At 35.7% G+C, this 22,913-nt stretch overlaps 1 protein-coding gene across 43 annotated transcripts in view; it reads left to right on the forward strand.

Moving 5' to 3' along the window:
• The first annotated feature begins 217 nt into the window (after positions 1–217).
• Positions 218–22,913, forward strand: part of PCM1 (pericentriolar material 1) — an 84,429-nt gene continuing 61,733 nt past the window's right edge. For 6 of the 43 annotated variants that reach the window (XM_047716540.1, XM_047716570.1, XM_047716587.1 and 3 more), the window contains exons 1-8: positions 225–580; positions 2,251–2,317; positions 5,205–5,368; positions 12,185–12,302; positions 13,788–14,033; positions 15,058–15,327; positions 16,016–16,186; positions 22,736–22,913. In XM_047716540.1, the coding sequence (XP_047572496.1) occupies positions 12,207–12,302; positions 13,788–14,033; positions 15,058–15,327; positions 16,016–16,186; positions 22,736–22,913 (961 nt within the window). In that variant the 5' untranslated portion in view covers positions 225–580; positions 2,251–2,317; positions 5,205–5,368; positions 12,185–12,206. Of the gene's footprint in view, positions 581–656; positions 787–2,240; positions 2,318–5,204; positions 5,369–12,184; positions 12,303–13,787; positions 14,034–15,057; positions 15,328–16,015; positions 16,187–16,371; positions 16,489–17,977; positions 18,167–22,735 lie in introns of those variants that run through there. The other 37 variants (XM_047716494.1, XM_047716537.1, XM_047716497.1 and 34 more) reach the window with 19 other exon arrangements.

Raw genomic sequence — 22,913 nt, forward strand, 5'->3', positions numbered from 1 at the left:
GCTAAAGAGGAAGCTCAAGGTACTTCCGCACAGGCCCAGAGCCACCAGCTCGCAGAGGAGTGCCGCGATGTTCACGGCAAGCCGGGATTTGCGGTTAACCCTCTCCTGACCGACGGACGGACGCTTATAAACCAGGGTCGAATTGGCATTCTGGGATATGCAGTCTCCGGTTGTTCGTTTGTGTTAGCGGATCCAGGCAAAAGGGCCCGAAGTGACACCACAGACTCCGGCGGTCACATGACTCCAGTCTAGAGCGTTGATCGCACTGCGGCTCCGGCCCCGGCGAGTTCTCGCCCCCGCGCGGCCGTTGCCGAGGAGACGGCGCAGTCTCACGCCGCGTCGCCCCCTCTGCAGTCCCCCCCGCCCTCTTCTCCCACCACAATGAGATCCTAAGATGGCGGTGGCTGCGGCGGTTGGCGCCGAGTAGCTAAGGTAGAGAAGGCGGCCATTGGGCCCTAGGCAGCCAGGGAACTTGTGGGCGCTCCCAGCTGCAGTCTCTAAGGGAGGACCGCTGCCGGTGGCGGATCGTAGGGCCTGACCGCTACTCCACCCTTGGCAGGAGCGGCTTTTTCGTTTACAGGTAATGCTGCGCGTCCCCAGCCCTTGGCAACCGAGGGCAGCGCGGCGCAGGGGCGAGAGAGCAACGGCTTTGGGACACTTGACCCTATCGGGCCTGGCCTCGGGCCCACGCCTCTCCCTGGGCTTCTGGGTCTTCTTGTTGCCAGCTTCGGGTCCCCTAGGCAGACAGTCCGCCCCTTACCTCGGGACGAAGGACGCAGTCTCCGGGTGAGCATTTAGGGACGCGTTAGCGACTGCAGAACTCCCTTGTTGCCCCCCCCCCCCCCCCCGTTTTCTGGCCCCGAGGAGGAAGCCGCCCTGCGTTTCGGGCCCTTCAGGGGAATGCCCCTTGCAAGTGTTGGGAGTGGAGCGGGGGCTGTGGTTTGGTTGCCAGGGATGGGGCTGGCTCTAGTTCTCCATAGCACGGGGCCTTAGTGGCCTTAGTGTACGTGACTGCGCCCGCTCCCACCCCCTCTCAAATTCCATTCTGTGGCGCTCTCGGTGTCCAGAATTTTAGGTGAAGGCCGGGTGAGGAGCGACGCGACTTTTGCGTTGGGCTGTGAGCAGCGGATTTTTGCTGTCTCGGGTATTCTTAGAGCTGAAAGGCCGGCGCGGGGGCGCGGGTGGGCGGGGGGGTCGGGGAGGGCGTTCCTGACTTTGGAGAAGAGGTGGTTTATACTTGGGAGAGGAATGATAATTTAACAGCTCTTCTCTCCCCCCTCCCATTGCTCAGCTTCTCCGTGTCCTACTGTAGGTCCAGTAAGAAAGGGCCTAAGATGGGGAAAACTAAATGCCAAGTGGAATTAGGGAAACATTGCTTGCTTTGCAGAAACTGGTGTTTGGGGATTGGATGGTAGGCCCTCTTAAGGGGGCGGGTCATCCAAACTTTTTTCATCCTGGGGCCCATTCCTGAGGATTTCGCCTTGTTCGATCGATTTTTTTCCTTCTTTTTTCTTTTTCTTTTTTGACCGGTTTGAGGTTTGCGTTCTGTGCGGTATGAGTGAGGGATCGTATTTTGGCGCTGGAAGAACCGGGCTTTCTGGGCGCCCCTGTCACCCCCGCCCCATAACTGCTTTCCAGACTCCGCCTCCTGGTATTCTCTGGTTACTGGAGTGGGTGTTGTAGAGCTTCGGGTGCACCTGCTCTTTTCTTTGCCTCTTACCTTCTTGGTGCGAGTCCTGGAAACCATTATAATACTGGGTTTTTGAACTGAAGGTAAACCTTGTCTGTATATAGTGACAAGTTTTTTTTTTTTAAGTAGTTAGCTTTCAAGTAAAGAAAAAAATTTTTTTAATCATTGAATATACAAAGTTTTTGAATAGTTTGAGTGGCAGAAAGTTAATGACAATATGAGCAGTAAACTTCGGCATGAATCTTTACATGGTAATTGGGATTAATGATTTTTATTACCTACCGAAGTAGCTATATTAACGGATCATGTTGTTTGGTAGAATCTTACAAGTTTGGAGGATTTAAACATTTAAGTATATCACATTGTTTTCCAAAAGGATTAAAGTAACCAGTCTAAAATAGTGTAAGTTGGATATTTCCTTTTTTGTTCATTTTTCTAAACATTTTAGGTCATGTGTGTGTATATATATATATATATATATAAAATATTTGTTATTCTATACTTCATAGTGTAAGCAAAGAATTCACTGAAGTGTTTTTGTTGTTTTTAATCACAAGCAGGCAACAACTTTGAAGTGTGCAGCAGGAAAGGAGCCGTTTCTGAGCTGTAAAACTAGTTTTTAAACAGGTAATTTGTCATCATTATATATGTTATTGCTGTTTATGGGGTGGCTTTTTTTTTTTTTTTAAGGATTCTATTTATTTATCTGACAGGGAGAGACAGAGTACAAGCAGGGGGAGTGGCAGGCAGAGGGAGAGGGAGAAGCAGGCTCCCTATCTCTACCAAGCAAGAGCCGGATGTGGGGCTTGATCCTAGGACCCTGAGATCATGACCTGAGCTGAAGGCAAATGCTTAACCAGCTGAGCCATCCAGGCACCCCTGTGTTATTGTTCTTCCTATTGTAGTTGGAAGACTTTTCAATGGAGACTGCTATCAACATATCAGTGTGTGGTTGAGGGCCCACTCTAGTAAACAGACCTTCTCAGTTTGCTGCCCTGTGTGCCTTGCCTTTTGGCATGCCACTTTGTTCTGCTTTCATACTTTTGCTAGAAAAGAGCCATGTCATTCCTAATTATTAAATACCAAATAATTTAAACAATGCCTTTTGAAATGTCTTTTTCTTCACAGGATTTCTTCAGCCCATTTGAATTTGAATTTGTCCTGTAACAGCTACTGGGTTTGCCTCTCCAAATCTATTTAATCTTAAGTCATTTTCTGCAACTTTTCTCTTAATTGGTTTTTCAAAATTTTTATGCACAAATTTCTCTACTTTTTGAGCTTATTGCATATACTGTTGACTGAGTTGTGCTTTTTTTTTCCCTTAGGTGCCTAAAGGTAAACATTAGTTTATATCCATAGTGCATTGTCAAATCTGACCAGCAAAAAAAAGTCAATGAAAGTTTATTGAGGGAAAGTTAAATAATTATTTGCTAAGGACAAAGAAATTAGAAATTAGAAATTAAATGACTAAAGGATGAGGATGCTTGTTAAAAAGCATTTTAGAAGTCATTGGTTTTTTTAAGAAAAGTGTCAGAGTCTGAATTTAATTCCGCTGTTAAAATCTTAAGACAATGCATTTTCAGTGGGTTGCTTGCTTTCCAGGAAAGCAGGTAAGTCCTTAATTCCCGAATGATCTAAGCCAGCTATCATGAGAAAATTGGCAGTTGATTTATGTCTTTTTTATACTTTTCAGTATTTTTTTTTAATTGGAAGAATAATAGGATAAGAAAAATCAAACTCAGGGAAGGTCAAATGTGAGTGTGTATTAGAGTTCTTAACACTAGAGTGATATAGCCGGCATTTAGTAAAATAAAAAGAATTATAAAACCAGTTATAAAATAGTTTAAACGTGAGGGAGGATAGATGAGAGGGAATAAAGATAGAGGGAAAATTCTTTTAACTCACTTTAGAAGATCTTGATTTTCTCATTAAAGAATTTGGCCATTTGTAAAGGAGACAAGTGTATTTGACACTTGGGAAAAATAGAAAGCGTTTGGAATAACTGCACTAGGGAATTTATTTGGAAGCCAGCAAAGTACATAGTAATACATTCATCTTACAGATTTAATTCAGTACCTACAGTGGGTGACTTAATGACTATAAAGTACTAGAGATATGGCAATAACAAAACAGACAAGGTGTCTTATCTCATGGAGTAAACCTATGTTTTGAAAGTGTGTGTTTGTGTGTGTACAGTATAATATACCTTAATAGTGAACATAGCCAATCACATTTTATAATTATTTCTCTATCCTTTAACAGTTTGTGAATAGATTCAAAGAGAGCAGGTAGTGGGGTTAACCAGAATTGAATTGGTAGAATGGACAAATAGGGGAGGAAGTCAAGGATGCTTGCAAGGGATTTTTGGAATGACTTACTTGGGTTGTGTTGGGGTTGAGTAAGGAAGCAGGGGATTAATGGATTCCTGGAAAGAAGAATGACCAAACTGAAGTTTGCAGCAGGGTCAAGAGCAGGTTTAGCAGGAATGACCCAAGTGAGAGAAGGAGAAGGCAAGGACTTATGATCAGAAGAAGGGATTTCAGAACTTCAGGATCTTGAACAAATTACCAGTCCAGAGTGAAATGTATTGGAATAGGGAAGATGAGAGGGATGTTGGATCTCAATTCACAGTCTTAGAAAAATTAGGAAAGTAGGGAATGATGTGGAGGGTGAAACCATGAGCCAGTTATTACCAAGAAAAGTACAAGACTTGTTTTAGGGAAGATGGTAGGAAGTGGTGCCCACGGTATGGAGAATGATATTTTTGATGACAAATTTGTTCAGAAGAGGAAGGTTAAGCATTAGTTAAATAAGAATGGCCTGTAAATGTGATCCTTTCCTCATGAATCTGGGGCATTAGGAAGAGTAGTGCCCCTTTTGGAAAGGATTGCTAAGGAAATAGTGCTTTTAGAGGGATTTCGGATGTTATTGAACTTGAAGAAGTAGGAGGCATATTGGGGAACAGATGGAGGATGTACAGGAGGTTTGTAATGACCCAGTGGAAGGGAGTGATAGGAAGAGATGGTAGCAGTGAGTATGGGACTGGCAGCAAAGACTGAGATTCCAAGTTGCTGGTGGCAGTAGGGCCTACAGATTTATTTGGGTGTTACATGTAACCCATGACAAGAAAGCAATAGGTTTTGAATATAAATTTTAGGGAGGGTGTCTTAGCGAGCAGAATTTAATTGACCTCAGTGTTCTCACTTCTGAGCAAGGGCATATTTTGTTGATATGAAATGCTCTGCACAGAATAACTGTATTGTGAGATAGACCTAATGCAATAGTTGGTACATAGGTCTAATAAAATTTTTGTTGGTTTAGATAGAGGGTTATGTTTTGTTGCAGTCTTTTTATCCCCCTCCCACCAATGTCTTAACAGTTTTTTTTTTTTCCTTTGAAGAGGGTAATTAGAGATATCTTAAGTTCTAAAAAAATTTTGAAATTTTTAGAAAGTCTCAAATTGAAAGCGCTATGGGAAAAATCCTTTGTGAAAAAAATTTTTTTTTTTTTTTAGGTACTTGACTATCTTAAGTACAGAGAAGAAATTGAGAAGTTCCTCAAATGAAACTGACTAAACAACACATTAAACCAGATACTTATGCATTTTCTTCTCAGTTTCCATTAGAAGTGCTTAGTACATTTGAACACTGTATGAAGACTTTCAAAACAGTGTACCAGGTATTTTTATAATTAGTAAGAGAAATACCGTAAACAGTGCAGCCTTTAGAAAACTTGTACAGATATATAAAGTACCACCGTTGGTTATTTTGCGACCCTAAGTAAATACTTAGAAAAAAACTACTTCCTACATTATTTTATTAGGTTGAATATTTCTAAAACCTTCATTTACAGTTGTCAGGATGGCATTTCCAGGGATGGTTAGGAGTAATTTAATGCCATTTCAGAGATAATATCTGAATTTAAAGATTTTAGAAAAATACTGTTTTTTTCTTAACTTGATTAATTTTTCTTTATATTTTTATTTCAAAGATTAACCTTGGGTCAATCATAGGTATTTCTGTGACAATATTGTAATTTTATATACATATAAATACTTCTCTGTAGTAAGAGTCCTATGACAGGGTTTTCTTCAAAAAGATCAGTCACAGAAAGTTTATAAATTGCTGTAGTACTTTTGCATTTTGTATCTTTGCAAGGTAAGGGAGCCAGATAGGGCTGTCGAAAATAGCTATATGAAACTTTTAATTAGTTTCAGCTTAGTTTAGTAGATCATAGAAGTGCTCGTTTAAAGTAGAAAAATTTTACTTTTATCCCTGTTATTCCCATACAGTCATCCATGACTTGTGCTGTTTGTTTTCCAGTGGCTTCAGCTTTTCCATTTTATTGTATTTCTAATAACCTGCCTGCCATAATCTCCCACCTTGGATGGATTCAGTGGAATATTCTACCAGGGCTGATGAGCACTGCTGGGAAAAAAAATTCACATTGCAGATAACTGATATCTGTGGATGTTCTCTAGCTCTCACCTGAATCCTCAGTGCTGCCCATAATCATTCTCCTTTACTCTCCTCATCTCTCAGACACTGCTGTCTAACCCTCACATTTTAGGATCAGTCCTTTCCGCTTCGCATCACTTACAGTCTCCCTCAGCCTCCTATGAATAGATGTCATTAGCCTCCATCTACTTCCATCCTTCCCCTTTGTTCAAAGAAAGAGGTGTTCCTCTACCTAAAGTTAGTGATTTTTCTTAACACCCTGGGTCCCAGTTGCTACCGCTTTTTCAGAGACCATACACTATCTCCTTTCTTTTCTGCATCTTCAGTATCTTCCTCTACTAGCTCTTGGTCAAAAAATTTTAAACATGCTTTTAACAAAACTTCCTCCATGCCTATCTCTGTCTTCTTCCCTTCATAGACTAATTCCTTGAAAAAATTACCTCATGACTTCTTTTATTTTTGCCTCTTCCTATCAGTAAAAGCATTCTAGTTATGGGATTGATCCTCCCCACCCTGCTGTAATTGCTAGTACCAGGGTCATCAGTAACCTTCTTGTTGCTAAATCCAAGTGGGCACTTCTTAGTATTATGTGACGGAATAACATCTGGCATTCTTACTGATATCCTCCACCTTTACACACTTGCACCTTTTCTAGCACACTCTCCTGGTTTCTCTCCTGTCTTTCTACCTTCTTCAGTGTTCTTTTCCTGTCTCTTAAATATCCGTGTCCCTCCAGGCTCAGTCTTGATCTCTTCCTCTTCTCCCGGTGCCTTCTGCGCCATTTTGAGTACTTTTCTGAGCAGATGATTTGCAAATCTCTCTGCAGCCTAGATTTCACCTCAGACCCAGCATTGCTAAAACCAAATTAATCCTCTCTCAACAAAAATCTGTTCGTTTTCCAGTCACTGTGAATGTATCACCATAAACCCAGTTGTTCAAGCTCGAAACGTAGGACTCATCCTTGAACAGCTTTCTCACTGCCTCATCTTTCATCTTCCATGTCATAATAGTCACCAAGCCCTATCGATTCCACTATTGGAAGCCTACTTGATTGGTCTTCTTGTCCACATACCTAGTATTTTATTATTAGAATTCTTCTCATATAATAGTTTAAAATAATGATAAAAATTATATGAATAATAACAATGTGTCTACAAAACAATTTAGAAGGCAGGCACCTATTTCTAATGATGACTTGGAGGTGGGTAAAGAGATTGGCATGAAGAAGAGGAAAATAATGCCTATATTATCTACATTTTATATAGGGAGATTTTTAACCCTCTTAGATAAATCAGCTGTTATGATGTTGAAAATTGATTTACATGACATTATTTCTTAAGCTTCATAATAATACTTGTATAGGAGTGTGTCTTTTAAACACATTTAGCATCATTATTATTAATCTACCCTCATGGGTGTTTATCTCATCACAATATAACTATAGACAAAGTTGTTTATTTTGTAAATTCAGTAGACTTTATATAGTAAGTGGTCTTTAAAAAGATTTAAAAAAAATTTGACCAATTTTTCCCAAACTAATTTTAATATTTGGTTTTTGAATTGTTTTAAAAACTTAACCTTAATAGTGTTTGAAGTCATATAGCCTATAAATGGGTTCTTAGAAGAACCTATTTCATTTTATGGGGAATGAATTAGCTCTTCATTTTAGGGGGAGTTTATCATAATATAAAGATAAAATATAAAATGTCATATCTCCAAATATATTTTTAATTTATCTCTAAGTTTTATTACTCTACTAATAGAAATCATAGCATACACTATTTTAGGAAAAAAATCGGTATGTAAGAGTTTTTACTTGAATACCTTATTAAGTTTCCATGCTAATTTATGTTTTACGGTTGGCTTCTAGTACTTTTGAAGATGGTGTTGCCTCTACTGCATATGTAGTTTTTGGAGTGCCCATTATTTAGTATTATAAATTATATTGGTACATCTAGGAAATAGGTGCTAAATGATTCATCTAAATGTCATTTCAGCTCATTGGACATACCTCTCTATGAGTATTAGTTATTTTGTAAGTTCTAAAATATATTTCTAGTGTAAAAAACAGTGCAAAGTATTGCTGAAAATATATGAGAAGACAGGGAAAATGATCACATTCCTTCCTCCACAACCAACAGTTGCTTTCATGCAAGCACTTTAGTATATATTCTTAGTTTTTTCTAATCTGTATGCAATTTTGCATATTGCTTTTTTCGTCTTTTATACTCTATGATATTATAAACACAGGCAGTATCGTTCAGCCTTCATTGTTTTGAAGGGTATTGTTTCCTAATAGCATCCAGCCTATGGTTTAACATTCAGTTTACAATTTATCACAATTATAGCATAATAAACTGTTTTCTGCATTATAGTTCCCTCTCCCATATTTAAGTTTATTTTCTTACATTAGCTCTGGAGAGGTAGAATTACTGGGTCAAAACTCAGTTTTAGTTCTTGATACAATATTGCCAAAATGCTTTCTAGAAAGGTTATACAAGTTTAGCTCTCAAGATAGTGACTGAGAGTTCCAGTTTCCTTTAGCTGTCATCAGGATTAGGAAATTCAGCAAATTTAATAGTCCCTCATTTTAATTTGCTGCTGAACTTTATTGTTAATATTTTTAGCATTTTATGTTTACTGACTTCTTTTTAAGTTACCTGTTTATACTGACTTTTATTGTTTTATTTTTAGTGTTTTTATTTTTCTTGTTTTTCCCCATTCTTTATAAAGATATTCACTGTATGCTTCATATTTCTTTCAGATTTTCCCCCTGGTTTGTCATTTACTATTTATTCTCTATAAACTTGGGATTTTATTTTATGTGAATACAATCTGTTACACTTTTTCTCTTTTATTTTTGCATTCCATATTTGTAGGATCTTCATTTTTAGAGCCCATCCTGTTTTCTTGACTTTCTGTTTGATTTTTTTTTTTAATCTTCCCGATCTATTTTTAATCTACTTACTATCTTGGTGTTACGGTATAAGATGGCCTTTTTCAATTGGGAGAGAATTAAGCTCTAAGGCATCTATTGTTTACTGTGAATAAATTCTTCTGTGTCTGGAATGGTACTGGGTATGTACCATTCTTGGGAGAATTAAAAAAAGTATTACTCAGATCATTTTTCTGTGTTCTGTATTTGAGATGAAGGATTCTAGTTGAGAAATACTATTAAATTCCTAAATAAAATTTTTCAAAATTGGTAGCAAATTGTCCCATCAAGTGAATAATCCTACATCATCCTATATCATGTTATTTTTATGAGGATTAAATGATAGAATGTTTATAAAATATTTAGCATGGTGCTGGTATATAGTAAACAAAATAGTTGTTAGCTGTGATTAATTTTCTTCATTATATTTTTCTAATTGGGTGTATTTTCGGATTTTGCAAGGGGTAATTGGCTTATACTAATCTAGTCATATAGGTACTCAGTATGAGTGAATATCTCTTGGGACTAGTTTTCTACTTTCCCAACCTCTATTGCTACTTTTGCTTTTATTTTTCATATATTTAAATTTTTTGTACTGACTTGTTTTGTCAGATTCTAAGAAGAACTCCACTGGGAATTCATTAAGTCTATATTTAGAAAAAAATGGTGTGTTTATAAAATTTGTCTTTCCATCAGGGAAGATAGTTTGTTTTTCTACTTTGTAAATTTTCTCTTACATTGTTTTATAGTCTACCGGTGCTTCATAATTTAGGGCAAAATTTGCATTATTCCTAGATGTTTTCTTTTTTTGGTCACAACTACAAGGGCATAATTTTTCTCCAGTATATTTTCTGTGTGGTTTTTGGTGATATTTTGAAGTTCTTTATGTTTTTTAATGCATATTTGAAGAATACCACCTTTTGTCTTCTTAGTGTTAATATTTATGTTTCATGTTTTTCCATTTTGCAGGACTTTAAAAACAATGCTAAATAACTGGTATGTTACATTTTTGTTTTGATCTTTAATAGGGATGTCCTTCATTTCTTATTTTATTTTTTATTTTTTTAAAGATTTTATTTATTTGTCAGAGTGAGCACAGGCAGACAGAGTGGCAGGCAGAGGCAGAAGGAGAAGCAGGCTCCCTGCTGAGGGACTCTATCCCAGGACGCTGGGATCATGACCTGAGCTGAAGGTAGAGGCTTAAGCCACTGAGCCACCCAGGCATCCCTTTATTTCTTATTTTAATATTGTTGGCTATTGGTTTAAAGTATATACTTCTTTCAACTCCTTAGAAAATTATTAAAATAATACGTGCTCACTGAAAAAAAAAATAGTATAATAGTACATATAACTGTAAGGAACCATCAGTGTATTTGTACTTTTTAAGATTTTTTTCTTTTTTGGGGGCGCCTGGGTGGCTCAGTGGATTAAGCCGCTGCCTTCGGCTCAGGTCATGATCTCAGGGTCCTGGGGTCGAGTCCCGCATCTGGCTCTCTGCTCAGCAGGGTGCCTGCTTCCCTCTCTCTCTCTGCCTGCCTCTCTGCCTACTTGTGATCTCTCTCTGTCAAATAAATAAATAAAATCTTAAAAAAAAAAAAAAACAAAACAGTAGATACTTAAAAAAAAAAAAGATTTTTTTCTTTCTTTTTTTTTTTTTTCAAAGATTTTACTTATTTGTGAGAGAGACCAAGAGAATGAAAGAGAGAGAGAACATGAGTGGGATGAGGGGCAGAGGGAGAAGCAAACCCTCTCTCAGCAGGAGGCCTGATGCAGGGCTTGATCCTGGGACTCCAGGATTGCAACCTGAGCCGAAAGCTGATAGGCAACTGAACTAGTCACCCAGGCGCCACTAAGATTCTTTTCAAATTAAGTGTTGAATTTTATCACCATTTCTTTGAGTGATAAAATTTAACCTCTTTGTGATCTATTAATATATTATTCTAGTAGATATTCTAGCATTAAAACATCTGTGAGATTACTTTGTCATGGATGATAATGCTTTTAATTTTTTGCTCTAGTGAATGGGATAAGTTGGGATCTTACAGTCAAAGCAACTTGGATATGTATTCCTTTTTGCCATTTTTAGCTGAGTGACCTTGGAGAAATTATCTGACTTCTTTGAGTGTTAGAGTTATTTGTAAAATCAGGAACCTATTATAACCCTCCTGTCTAATGGTTTTCTCTGCCCTTTCAATTCTAGATAAAATTATCTGCCCATCTCTTTCACTCAGTCCTTCTCCAGCTTGCGTAGTTCCACACCCTGTAGAAAGCCAGAGTCCTCCACAAGGTTATGTAGAAATCTCATTTTCTGTTGATCATCTCTGTTTCTGAACGTCTGCTTCAAAGAACTATTGCTCTTTCTTTACTCATCTCTTTGACCTGGGTATGAAATTCAGTACTTCTCTGGATATTCACAAAAATCCCAAGTTTTTTATTTTAGTAGGGAGAATTTGTGACTTTGGTAGACTAGTCGAGATTTAGGGAAAACTCTGAGGTAGCAGCAATATAATTTAAAGTAAAGCAATAGGCATCACTCTTTTTAAATGTTTCAGGCCACTGTATTTTTGGCTTTTATTGCCCATTCCCTGACCTAGGCCTGCCTCTTTCTCTGTCTTCTCTCTACCTTGCTTAACACTACATTCCTGTTAAAACCAAACTTTTCTGCATCCAGAGCAGTTCCAACCTCTTTGAAACTTTGACACCAAACAAATTCTCAGGTCTTTGGGAATATTGGTTTTTTTTCCTAAGAGTGGTTTTGGTTCTAGCCATTAATAACTTTTTCCTATCACTCCTTTACCTTTTAGGACTGTGTTCAACTAATTAAATAAAGTGAACTGAAAGGATGTAGGCCAGTACACATAGTGGATATTTTGAAGTTTTCCTTCCCTTTCCCGTCACTCTAGCTCCTTAACTCCTATTTATTGTAATATCTGTATGGCTGCTGAATCAGTTTGTCTATAATGTGTGGTTGACACTACCTCTTTTTATTTCATAAAATCAACTTTTCTGAGATTTCTTTTATGTCACTAAGCTTCATGGAATGATTTAAAAATCATTAAGAGTTTGTTTTTATGTGTTAAAATGTTTTCACTTGTTTTGCAGAAAATTAATTGGTAAAACCAGGATGGCCACAGGAGGAGGTCCTTTTGAAGAAGGCGTGAATGATCAGGATTTACCAAATTGGAGCAATGAGGGTGTTGATGACCGACTCAACAATATGGTATGATAACTTATTATTGATGGTGTATCATTAATTACTAATGATAAAATGAAACTTTCCCTTGACTTAGCCAAATCAAACTCACTGAGATTCTTTGTAAGCACATGGTTTTGTTGCTGGCCAAGACATTAAATCCCTGGGCTGTTTGTTATGTTAGTTGAAGATGCTTTTGTTTGCAGGTAATAGATGCCAACCTGAGTTAGCTTAAGCCAAAAAGATTTATTGTAAGTGTATAAAGATGTTTTATGGAAAACAAGTTAAATCAAAATACTATAGGTGGGTTTTAGGAAGGGACTAGAAAAAGGAACTAGCAGATTGTCAAGAATTGCTTTTTCACTGCCCTGACTCTCTGCTTCTGCGTGCCTTTGCTTAACACAACTTTCTTTTCGCAGACCAGCTTTCTCTCTTCTCTGGTTCATGTGGTGTACTATGGCTGACCCTTCATTCTAAAGTTTTCAGTTATCGCTACAATTATGTACTGACTAGTTATCTTTTAGTTCCAATTTGAAATTTTAAAGTACAATTATCCCTGTTTGGATTAGATATGCATCTCTTTTCCAATCAGTTATGGCCAGGAAGGGGTAGGGCAAGTAGAACAACAGGTTGGCAAGAAGACCCATACAAGGATTGGGGTGGAGGAACAGATTGTAGAGAAGGGAGTCGTGTTATAAATGAGGAAATATCCCAAAAGGTTTTACTATAGTAAAACTAAATGATTTTTCCAGTTTGAATAAGGTAGGAATTTATAGCCTTTTTTGTTGAATGACTTAGGTTATGTGGATATAACTAAGTAAATAAAAATGTTCTCCCATTAAAACATGAATCATTTTTGTCATTTCATGTCAGGTCTTATTATGTAATATATTATTGCCTGTGAAAAGTAAGAATAATTATGTTTATTGCTTACTATATGTTAGGCACTGTGCCAGATGCTTTATGAATGTTATCTTTAATCATGTTTTAAAGGTGACACTATCATAGAGATTAGGAAACTGAGACTGTGGGAAGTTAAGTAAATTGCCTAGGGTCACACAGTGAGCATTTCTTCAGATAACAATAATTATCTTAGAATCCAGGTTGATTCGGGATGTGTCTTACATACATTGATTTTAAAGGAGGCCAGTAAAGGTATCTATAATTTGTTTCACTATCCAATTTATAAATAGTAGGGAACCAATTTTTAAAATGCTCTTGAAAATATTCAGACTGACTCTAGGTTGGAGTTTGGCATTTATGTTTGTTAAAGATCTATGAGAGGAAAGTAATCTATTTTCTGAAGGACTGTCTATGAAATTTAGAACTAGATGTAATGGTTGGAGGGGAACACATTAGTAGAAGTAAGTAATTGTCTTTAAGGTTGTATGTTTATGCAAAAGACGTTTTGTCATTTTTAACTTTAAGACTCACTAAAAATTTTTAAGCATATCAAATTACTTTCCTAGTTTGATAGAGGCCAGATTAACTTTTGCCCTTACTTTTTTAAAGGATTGGGGTGGCCAACAGAAGAAAGCAAATAAATCATCAGAAAAGAATAAGAAAAAGCTTGGTGTCGAAAGTGATAAAAGGGTAACTAATGATATTTCTCCGGAGTCATCACCAGGAGTTGGAAGGCGAAGAACAAAGACTCCACATTCGTTTCCACATAGCAGATATGTGACTCAGATGTCTGTTCCAGAGCAGGCAGAATTAGAGAAACTTAAACAGCGAATAAACTTCAGTGATTTAGATCAGGTTTGTGAAATTATTTTAAAAAATCAAGTTATAACTATGGGAAATACTTAGAATGGATTAAATAGTTGTTTTAAGAATGAAAAGTAAGCTCTTTATTTCCTTTTTCTTACTTTCTGTGTATATGGAAAGAATTTTAATTGGTGGTGGTATTATGTTCTTTGGAGGGCAAAAACTTTCTAAACTTGCTAAGGTCAGGTCTTTTGTAGCTTTATTACTAATACTCTATGACTAATATAAATCATTTCGTCATGGAACTAAATTTTACATGTTAGTAACTGAATAAGGTTGCTATTAAGCAAAAGGGAGATCCGGTTTAGAATATTTATCATTGGCTAAGTGTGGGGTGTTCTGGATTACCTCAAGTTTAAAATAAGACTGCGGATGGTATTATAATCACTGAAATAAAATTTGGAACTAAAAGTAAATGGAAATGATAATGAACTCTTAACAGATGCTTTATTGTCACATCTGTGCTTTAGAGAGAGAAACAGTTTACCAAATTTGCATAAAAGTATATTCAAGTCTGATACGGTGGTGGTGGTGATCACATGTCATTTAGTCATCTAGTTACAATTACTGAACATTTACTATATATCCGACACTGAGCTGAGCACTTTTCAGGCAGGGTTTCATCTGGACACATCTTAATGCTGATATTTATATTAATTAAGATCTACTCATTGGATCCAAAGCCCATACAAAATTCGGTGAACAAGTATGATTAGGAATGTGAGTTATAGATAGGGTTTGTCGTCCTGGTACATCATTTAGACTGATCTTGCTCAGATTCAATCAGTTGATTATGTTAGACAAAATGAGGAATAGGACGAGTTGATCAAATTTTGATATTTTAGCAGAAGATTTTTTTGTAGATTTGAATCATTTTTGAATCTTATGGACAGAGCTATTTATGTATACTTCCTGACTTAATATCTGATGGTAAAGCTGATGAAGAACGTTGAAATTTTTTTTTAATTATTGAAAAATTAATATTTGTGGCATTTGGCTTCTTTTTCATATGTAGAGAAGCATTGGAAGTGATTCTCAAGGTAGAGCAACAGCTGCTAACAACAAACGTCAGCTTAGTGAAAACCGAAAGCCCTTCAACTTTTTGCCTATGCAGATTAATACTAACAAGAGCAAAGATGCTGCTCTAAGTCCTCCAAAGAGAGAAATGGTTGGTTCAGCACAATGTAAAGAGTTGTTCGCCTCTGCTTTAAGTAATGACCTTTTGCAAAACTGTCAAGTCTCTGAAGAAGATGGAAGAGGAGAGCCTGCAATGGAAAGCAGCCAGGTGAAAAATGTTTGTTTTGTTCTTTGCTTTTATGAGCTTCAAAATAGAAATATTAAGGTTAAGAAAGTTTTATTGGGTTATGCATATAGGAATTTTAGCTAAGTACTTCTAGACTTACCTCATTAATCTCCGATTCATTAAATATAGTATAAATTTCTTTTTATCCAAAATGATTGTAGAAATGGCATATTGTAAATTAAGGCTTCTGTTTACCTGCCAAATGCTGTGTGCTAATTTTTTAGTAAAGAGGAGTTTGAAATGTTGTGATTAGTAGGTTGTAATAATTTTTTTAAATGGTTCTATAATTCTTTTTGAAAAGTACTTTAAAAAGTCTAATACTTTTACTTAGAAGGAAATAATATATAAACATTAGAAAAAATTTGCATAAATAGTAGTTTAAAGGCATGCAGTTCTGTAAGTAAAATGTTTTGGGTAATGTAAATTTGGGTAATTGAAATTCTTATATTCATAGTAATTGGGGTTGTTAGTATTGCCAGTTATGTTTTGGTTAAATTATAAATTTAATTCAGATCTTCTGCATGTGTGAATTCTAATGATAAACGTAGACATATCTTTAGGTACTATATTTGAAATAAAAAATATGTAGAAGTGTTACTATGGAATGCATTATGCTCAGTTTTACATATGGTTTATTTTCATGCTTTTTTTTCCAAATTTTTTTATGCAGATTGTAAGCAGGCTTGTTCAGATTCGTGATTATATTACTAAAGCTAGTTCCATGCGGGAAGATCTTGTAGAGAAAAATGAAAGATCTGCTAATGTTGAGCGCCTTACTCATCTAATAGATCACCTTAAAGAACAAGAAAAGTCATATATGAAATTTCTCCAAAAAATCCTTGTAAGTTTTGGACCTTTTCAATAATGTGTTGATTTATTTTTGTGGTATATTAGTGTGCATATACCGATGACATTCTGATTCCACCCCAGAGGAGTTAATGTATTTTCAAAAAATCGTGCCATCCATTATAACATTTTATTGCCCTTTTTAATAGTTGTATGATTTATACTACTAAAATATTTCAGGCTAGAGAAAATGAGGAGGAGGATGTTCGGACTATAGATTCAGCTGTGGGATCTGGTTCTGTAGCTGAGAGCACATCGCTAAACATAGATGTGCAGTCTGAGGCTTCAGATACCACGGTAAGCGGCTTTTTGGTAATTAAAAGTGCTGGAAATGAAGATTTAAACTTTCCCCCCATTTTTCAAGATGATATTTTTTATAGGCATTCCTTAATGAAAAGTATGTTTCAGGGAAGAAACCCTCAAATTGTTAATGCTGTATATATTATTTCAAAACACAGGAGTACAAAAGTTTTACTTACTAGCAAACACTTACATGGTTGATTTAAAACTACAATTTGTGATCTGCTTGCAGAAACACAGTTTTTCTGTTGGTTTCATTAAGCACAGCTTTTCTCATTTTACGAAGCATTGGAAAGTTAAAATTCATCATGAGTATAAAAGCTAGGAGTACAAAATATCATTACTAAGTATATTGTGTCTTGGAAAAATCTTCAAGTTCTTTTGCTATTGAGGACTCATTTGAAGGCTGCTAGGACTTTTTAATACCTCGGGCTAGCTTTGAACTGTAGCAAAACCAGATGACTGAAACATCAAGATGAAATTGGGACAGGGTATCATTTACATTGTGATTTAATCATGGTGATAAAAATAAAATTTCTAACTCTACAAAATGAAATTTATCAAAATACTGTCTTTTGGAAGAATAATCAGGAATTCACAGAACTTTGAGGAAAACTTTGTAAAATAAACTTAGTTCATAGAAGGTAGTGTGCTTCAGAACTAGTGTGCTTTTAAGCATTTTTATTTTAGCAGGTGCATCTATAGCCATGCATTAGTAAACTTGAAAATTTGTTGTCAGTAAAGCTTTTCCTTATGAAATGATAACCATGTATGTCCATCTTTTGTTTCTGAGAGATGTTCCGAAATACCATTCAGCATGAGAAATTTGAGGGTTTGTTTCCATTCAATGTTGACCTGCATAGTTTCTTACCTGCCTCTTTCTCTTCCCTGCCCTTCCTAATTTGAAGAGGAAATTTGAATTTTTTTCCTACATTATTTTCACCAGGAGATAGATATTCGCAGGGCTTGATCCAAACAACTGTTGAAAATAGATTCTGTTGTGGGGAAATTGTTTTTCTGTTTACAGGGGTGCTGGGAATAATTTTTTTCCTCACATTTCATTCCAGCAGAAATAGAGGAATTGGGAATGTGGGTAAAGGAATTCTGTTGGGGAGGGGTGGGAAATGGTATAGTTGATTATTTTGATTTGTATACTAGCATATATAGTGTTCATTGTGATGAGAATTTTTTTCATAACATAAAATGATATAATGAAAGTTGATAATAACAGCAGAATAAATGTTAGAATGTGCTCCAGTTGTATAGTTTGGCAATTGCCTAGGATATGATATGATACTTGATTATAGTAAGCGTTAGTCTAGTCTACAGAAATTTAAAAGTCTTAAGTTTATTGCCACTTGGGGGAGGGTGGATTGATTTTTAAAGAGATGGACTGGTAAATTTTTTGTATTTATTCACAAGGCTGGCTTGTATATTAAACAGGAGTTTGTATTAAGAAATTAATATGCTACACTATTTAATAAAGGAGGCATCTTTTAGTCTGAGAATTCGGCCGTGCATTGAGGACAAACTAGGGAATTCAGCTTCACAAGAACAGGTTTCAGACATTGACGTTACCACAAGTCCAAAAGGGAAAGGTGACAGACCTCCTCAGAATGACAGGGAACTGAGGCCTAATAGGAAATATAGCCGAAAACGTGGATTTCCCTCAAAGGTATATTTCACAATATTAATTTGGGAAGTCTCTAAATCAGCACCTTTCTTGTTCACATTTCCTCTTCCTTTTTTGCCTTTCTGTTGCTATTATTCTTAAGTATGTAAGCTATTAACATGGCTAATTATACTGTAATTTGCCTTAGTAAAATTCTGTCCTTTAGTGTTTTTATTCTTCTCTGCTTTCTTATACTCTCCTATGGATTATATGTGGCAGCTGTATTTAATTTGTATTAACAAAGAACTTAATCCATTTTCTTTTTTGCTGTTGAGAACTCAAAATAGAACATTCTTAAACCTTAACCATTAGTTGCCTTTTTTTTCTTGATATTTGTATTCATGGATGAACATGGTGCTTTTAAGTTTTGTCTTAATTCTTGCAGTCATTCATTAAAGAAAAAGAAAATGGAGTAAGCTGTTAGCTTTCCTGTCTTTCTAAGAATGATGTATTTTTATAGTGCTTTTTTCCCCTTTTTTCTCTCTTGTGGTTTATATTTTCTTTTTTTGAAAACCCCTTCCTTTTTTTTTTTTTTAAAGAAAAATACTAAAGCAAGAAAGTTGACTTGTTGGTAATGTTTCTTCTGGTTTTTTTTCCTCCACTGTTTGCTCTAAATTTTTCATGATTTCCTTAAAGGCACTCAGGAAAGGTTTAAAGACAGCTCTTTGTGTGGTTACACTTAAAATAAGTTTCAGTAAAAGCGTTTGTAAGAAAGTACCCATTCCTATTGGCAAGAAAAAAAATCCTATTTTAATAAGTAGAGATTAGACTAATTTCTTATGTTTTATTAGTAGCTTATACTAACTAGGGGTGGTCTTTATTTTGTTACGTACTTTTTTTTTTTGGCTGTTTAAAAATGACAAAACCTCTAAATATTTTGGCAGGTTTTGGTTTTGTTTTGCTTTGTTTTGTTTTTCCTGGCTCCCATAAGAATTTAAGGATACAGTTTGAAATCAGCTAAGATGATCTTACTATGAAATATTAAGCAAAAGGTGCCCAATACAACAGAAGAGTAAATTGAGTAGCTGATTATTTTTAAAACTAGTAACATTAGAGAAGAGAAAGTGTGAGACTCAATAAATATCCTTTGGAACTTACTGTTCTCTTTAAGTTTTCTGAACAGTGACAAACAGGAAAATCTGCTAGTGTTTCTTTTTTTTCTGAAGCTGATATATTTACTTTTAAAAACCATTTTTCTGTTTTTTAGTTTCCTTGAAAAATAGCTGTATGTGTGAATATTACTGTCTATTGAACTTCATTCTTGGAGTTTATTCCAATTGATTCTTTAATCTTTTGATTCTTAGGGCCATCCTAGGGTAGTAGTTCTGTCAGTACTCTATTCGTAGTATTATTTTATTAGAAAAAACTCCTCATTCTCACCAACTGACTTTATTTTTCCTCTGCTATGCAGAATTGTATTCTCCCTACCTCATCTTCATTTCCTACTTACCATCTTTTCAAGACGTCATACTCTTTTAGGACAGTAGGAAAAAAAGTTCTGATTTAGAGCTTAAAATAACCTGAGTTGTAGCTTGATAGGAAATGGTTGATACTCTCCAGCTGCTTATTAGGACAGAGTCCATTTTCTGGAATATTTTATAAACATGATGACACTTTGCATACTTTTTAAAAAGAAGCCTTCCACAAGTACCCGTGCCCTGATTATTTTCTCATACTCCTCTTTCCTGCACATTCACTAACAGCTTTTAGAGACTTTATTAAGCTTTTAAAAATATTATCTACTCTTTTTTTTATATTATTTCCATCATTTCTAGTTACTTCATGTGGGCTAAGTTTGTCTCCCAAACCAGACTATGTTTCTCAGACATGGTGTCTCAGACTTTTGTATTTAATACACCCGAGCACATAATTTTGAGGCAGGCAGTATGGTGTGGAAAACACCAACCTAGAACTTAGGAATCTGACTTGCCCTGTGATACTGGATAAATCACAGCTTTATCTTCTCTGGACTTACCGTTTCTCATCTTTCACATGAAAAAAATGGAGTACATATTATCTGAAGTACTTTTCAGCCAAAAAAAAAAATTTGGATCCATGAAAAATTATTGGAGGAACCTCATTTGACTACAGAAAAGGAAGAGTTTTCTGAAATTGAAATTTCAATTCTGAAATTGTATGTAGCTTAGGAGTTCATGTCTAAGTTAAATTTTTTATCTGTAAACTAAAAATGTACTTGAGGTAGGTGACTCAAAAAGTTTAAGTGAAAATAGTGTTTGAAAGGTGAATATATTCTTCACTTCTTTTTTGGATTCTTGTTCTGTGCACTGTCCGCTTGACATGTTCTAATCCCTAAGTATTTTTATTTCCAGTTTCTCATTTTCCCTTTTTTAAGATTTGTAATCCCTTCTTGCCTCCCTCAGCTCAGATTTTCTGATTATTAGTTTGAAATGTCAATTATATGGATGCAAAAGTTATTAAGTAGTAATAAACTCTCCTAATTTCACAATTGTTGGGAATTCATTTTTGGATTAGTGAAAAATCTGGAGGTAATTATGTTTCCTTTAATAAATAGTTCAGAATTCTTTATAATTTGAGTATCAGAGTTTTGCAAATAAATGTGTAACAACTGGCACCTGGGTGGCTCATTTGGTAAAGCCTCTGCCTTCCTGCCTTCTGCTCAGGTCATGATCCTGGGATCCAGGCTCCTGCTTCGTGCCCGTCCCCCTGCCCCGCTTAGGGGGGAGCCTACTTCTCCCTCTCCCTGTGCCCCGTTCCCCCCTCCCCCCCATTGCTATCTTTCTCTCCCTTTCAAATAAGCAAATACAATCTAAAAGAAAATGTGACTAACAAGGATTAAAGTTCTTTTTAAAAGTTTGCTTCTTAAAGGGTAAAAACCCAGAATGTTAGTTAGTCAACTATTTAAAATTAGAGATCTTTAAGGTTTCATTGAAGGTTGAACTATGTATTTTTGAGAGGTGGGAGGATTATAAATAGAAATAAGCCAGAACTAAGAAAATGAATTCTGACAGGAATGAATGTTAGTGTTAGCAACTTAACTCCACTTCTATGGGTGAGGAGAAAACTGAGTACACAGTAGTTAATTTGAAAAAGGCTTTAGTTTTTTGGAATTTTGAGACAACAGAAAATCTTTAGTAAGTACTGATATGACCAAGATAGTTGCTTCTCTTCCACGTTCATGAAATCTAGTCAGTCAGTACAGGATAGAGGCAGCACTGACTGAGTTCTCTGATTTGTACATTAGATATTCCTACCACAGTCTTTCTGCTTCCTTATTTGACCTTACTTTCTTCCAGTATTTAATTTAGAGCCGTATACTTACTCACTTGGGAAGGTAAAGAGAAGGGATTTTTGCAGAGTATCGAGAAAGGATGTCACCCAGGAGGGAATCTCTGGAGCCATCTGTGTTTCCATAATTTCTCCAGGAATCACATGTACATACATAAAGTAGATCAGTGCATTTTTACCTTGAAATGAAATTATTGAACTTCTTTATTCTCCTTAATAACTTTGGCAGTTGGGATTATTCACTTAAAATATGCATAACCCCAACCAAACTTTGGTAGCAGTGCAAGTTTAAAATTGACTAAATGTTTCTAAGTTAATAGGAATATTCTGTGTAAATATTCGGTAAAATCTTTAAACTTCCAAAATAGAAGGTTTTTAAAAAGGTAAATTATTGAGGAAAAATTCCAGTATGGTATATATACATTTCTTATGTAATATGGCTTATACTTTATTTTTCCCCAGTTATATTTAAATTAGTTTCTTTGCTTGATTGACTTTTATTTTTTTTCTTGTTGGGTTAAATTTCACTGGTTTTAAGATTAATACTTAACATTTTATAATTTTTTAAAGTCACATCCATTTAATCTAGTTCCTCTACTTTTAGATAAAATGATAGCTTTTGGAGGGAATTTCTGAGTATTTAATTTCTCAGATATAGCTAAGTAAGCATAATTCAAAAGAAAACATAATATTGCTATCTTCAATACAAAATATAAAGTTTTCTCCTTTATTGTATGCTTATGAAATGAGATGTAAGTAAATGAAAGCTGCTTACATCAAATTATTAAATAAGAGTGTTTCTATAATTTTTGTCCTTGGTTAAAAAATAGTGGGTTTGTTTTTGTTTTATTAGTGTTTTTTAACATTACTTCTAGAAGTGGGGCAGAATGTCTTTTAGTCTGATCTTCAAGGATATTTTTAGGACATTAACCTGGTATGATCTGTTGTTCCTTTTTGATAAGGTCTGGATCCTTCATTTGTGTGTGGGGGTGTGTGTGTAGCTCTTTTTGACCTTTTGACCTGTTTTGTATGCTTTTTTTTTTTTCTTTGTTAATGCCTCTTCATGCTAATCCATTGATTATGATCTTTTACTGTGAATTACCTAACTACCTAACTCAACATGGCAGGCTATCTCTGTATCATCATTTTATTCTTACTCTTTTTTTCTTCAAGTCTACTGAAACTACTTACCATTGTGTTTTTAATACTAATTTGTCATCTGTGTCTGTACTGTACCATTGGTAGTTGAAACAGGAACATGAATTTTAATAATCATATATAAGTATTGTTGGTTTTATTTTCCAGGCCAGAGATCCTCAGCAGGAGCCTATGGAAGAGATAGAAAATTTGAAGAAACAGCATGACTTATTAAAAAGGATGTTACAACAGCAGGAGCAGCTGAGAGCTCTGCAGGGACGACAGGCTGCCCTTCTTGCTCTGCAGCACAAAGCAGAGCAAGCTATTGCTGTGATGGATGATTCTG

The sequence above is a fragment of the Lutra lutra genome, chromosome 2 (genome assembly GCF_902655055.1).
Source record: "Lutra lutra chromosome 2, mLutLut1.2, whole genome shotgun sequence".
NCBI lineage: Eukaryota > Metazoa > Chordata > Mammalia > Carnivora > Mustelidae > Lutra > Lutra lutra.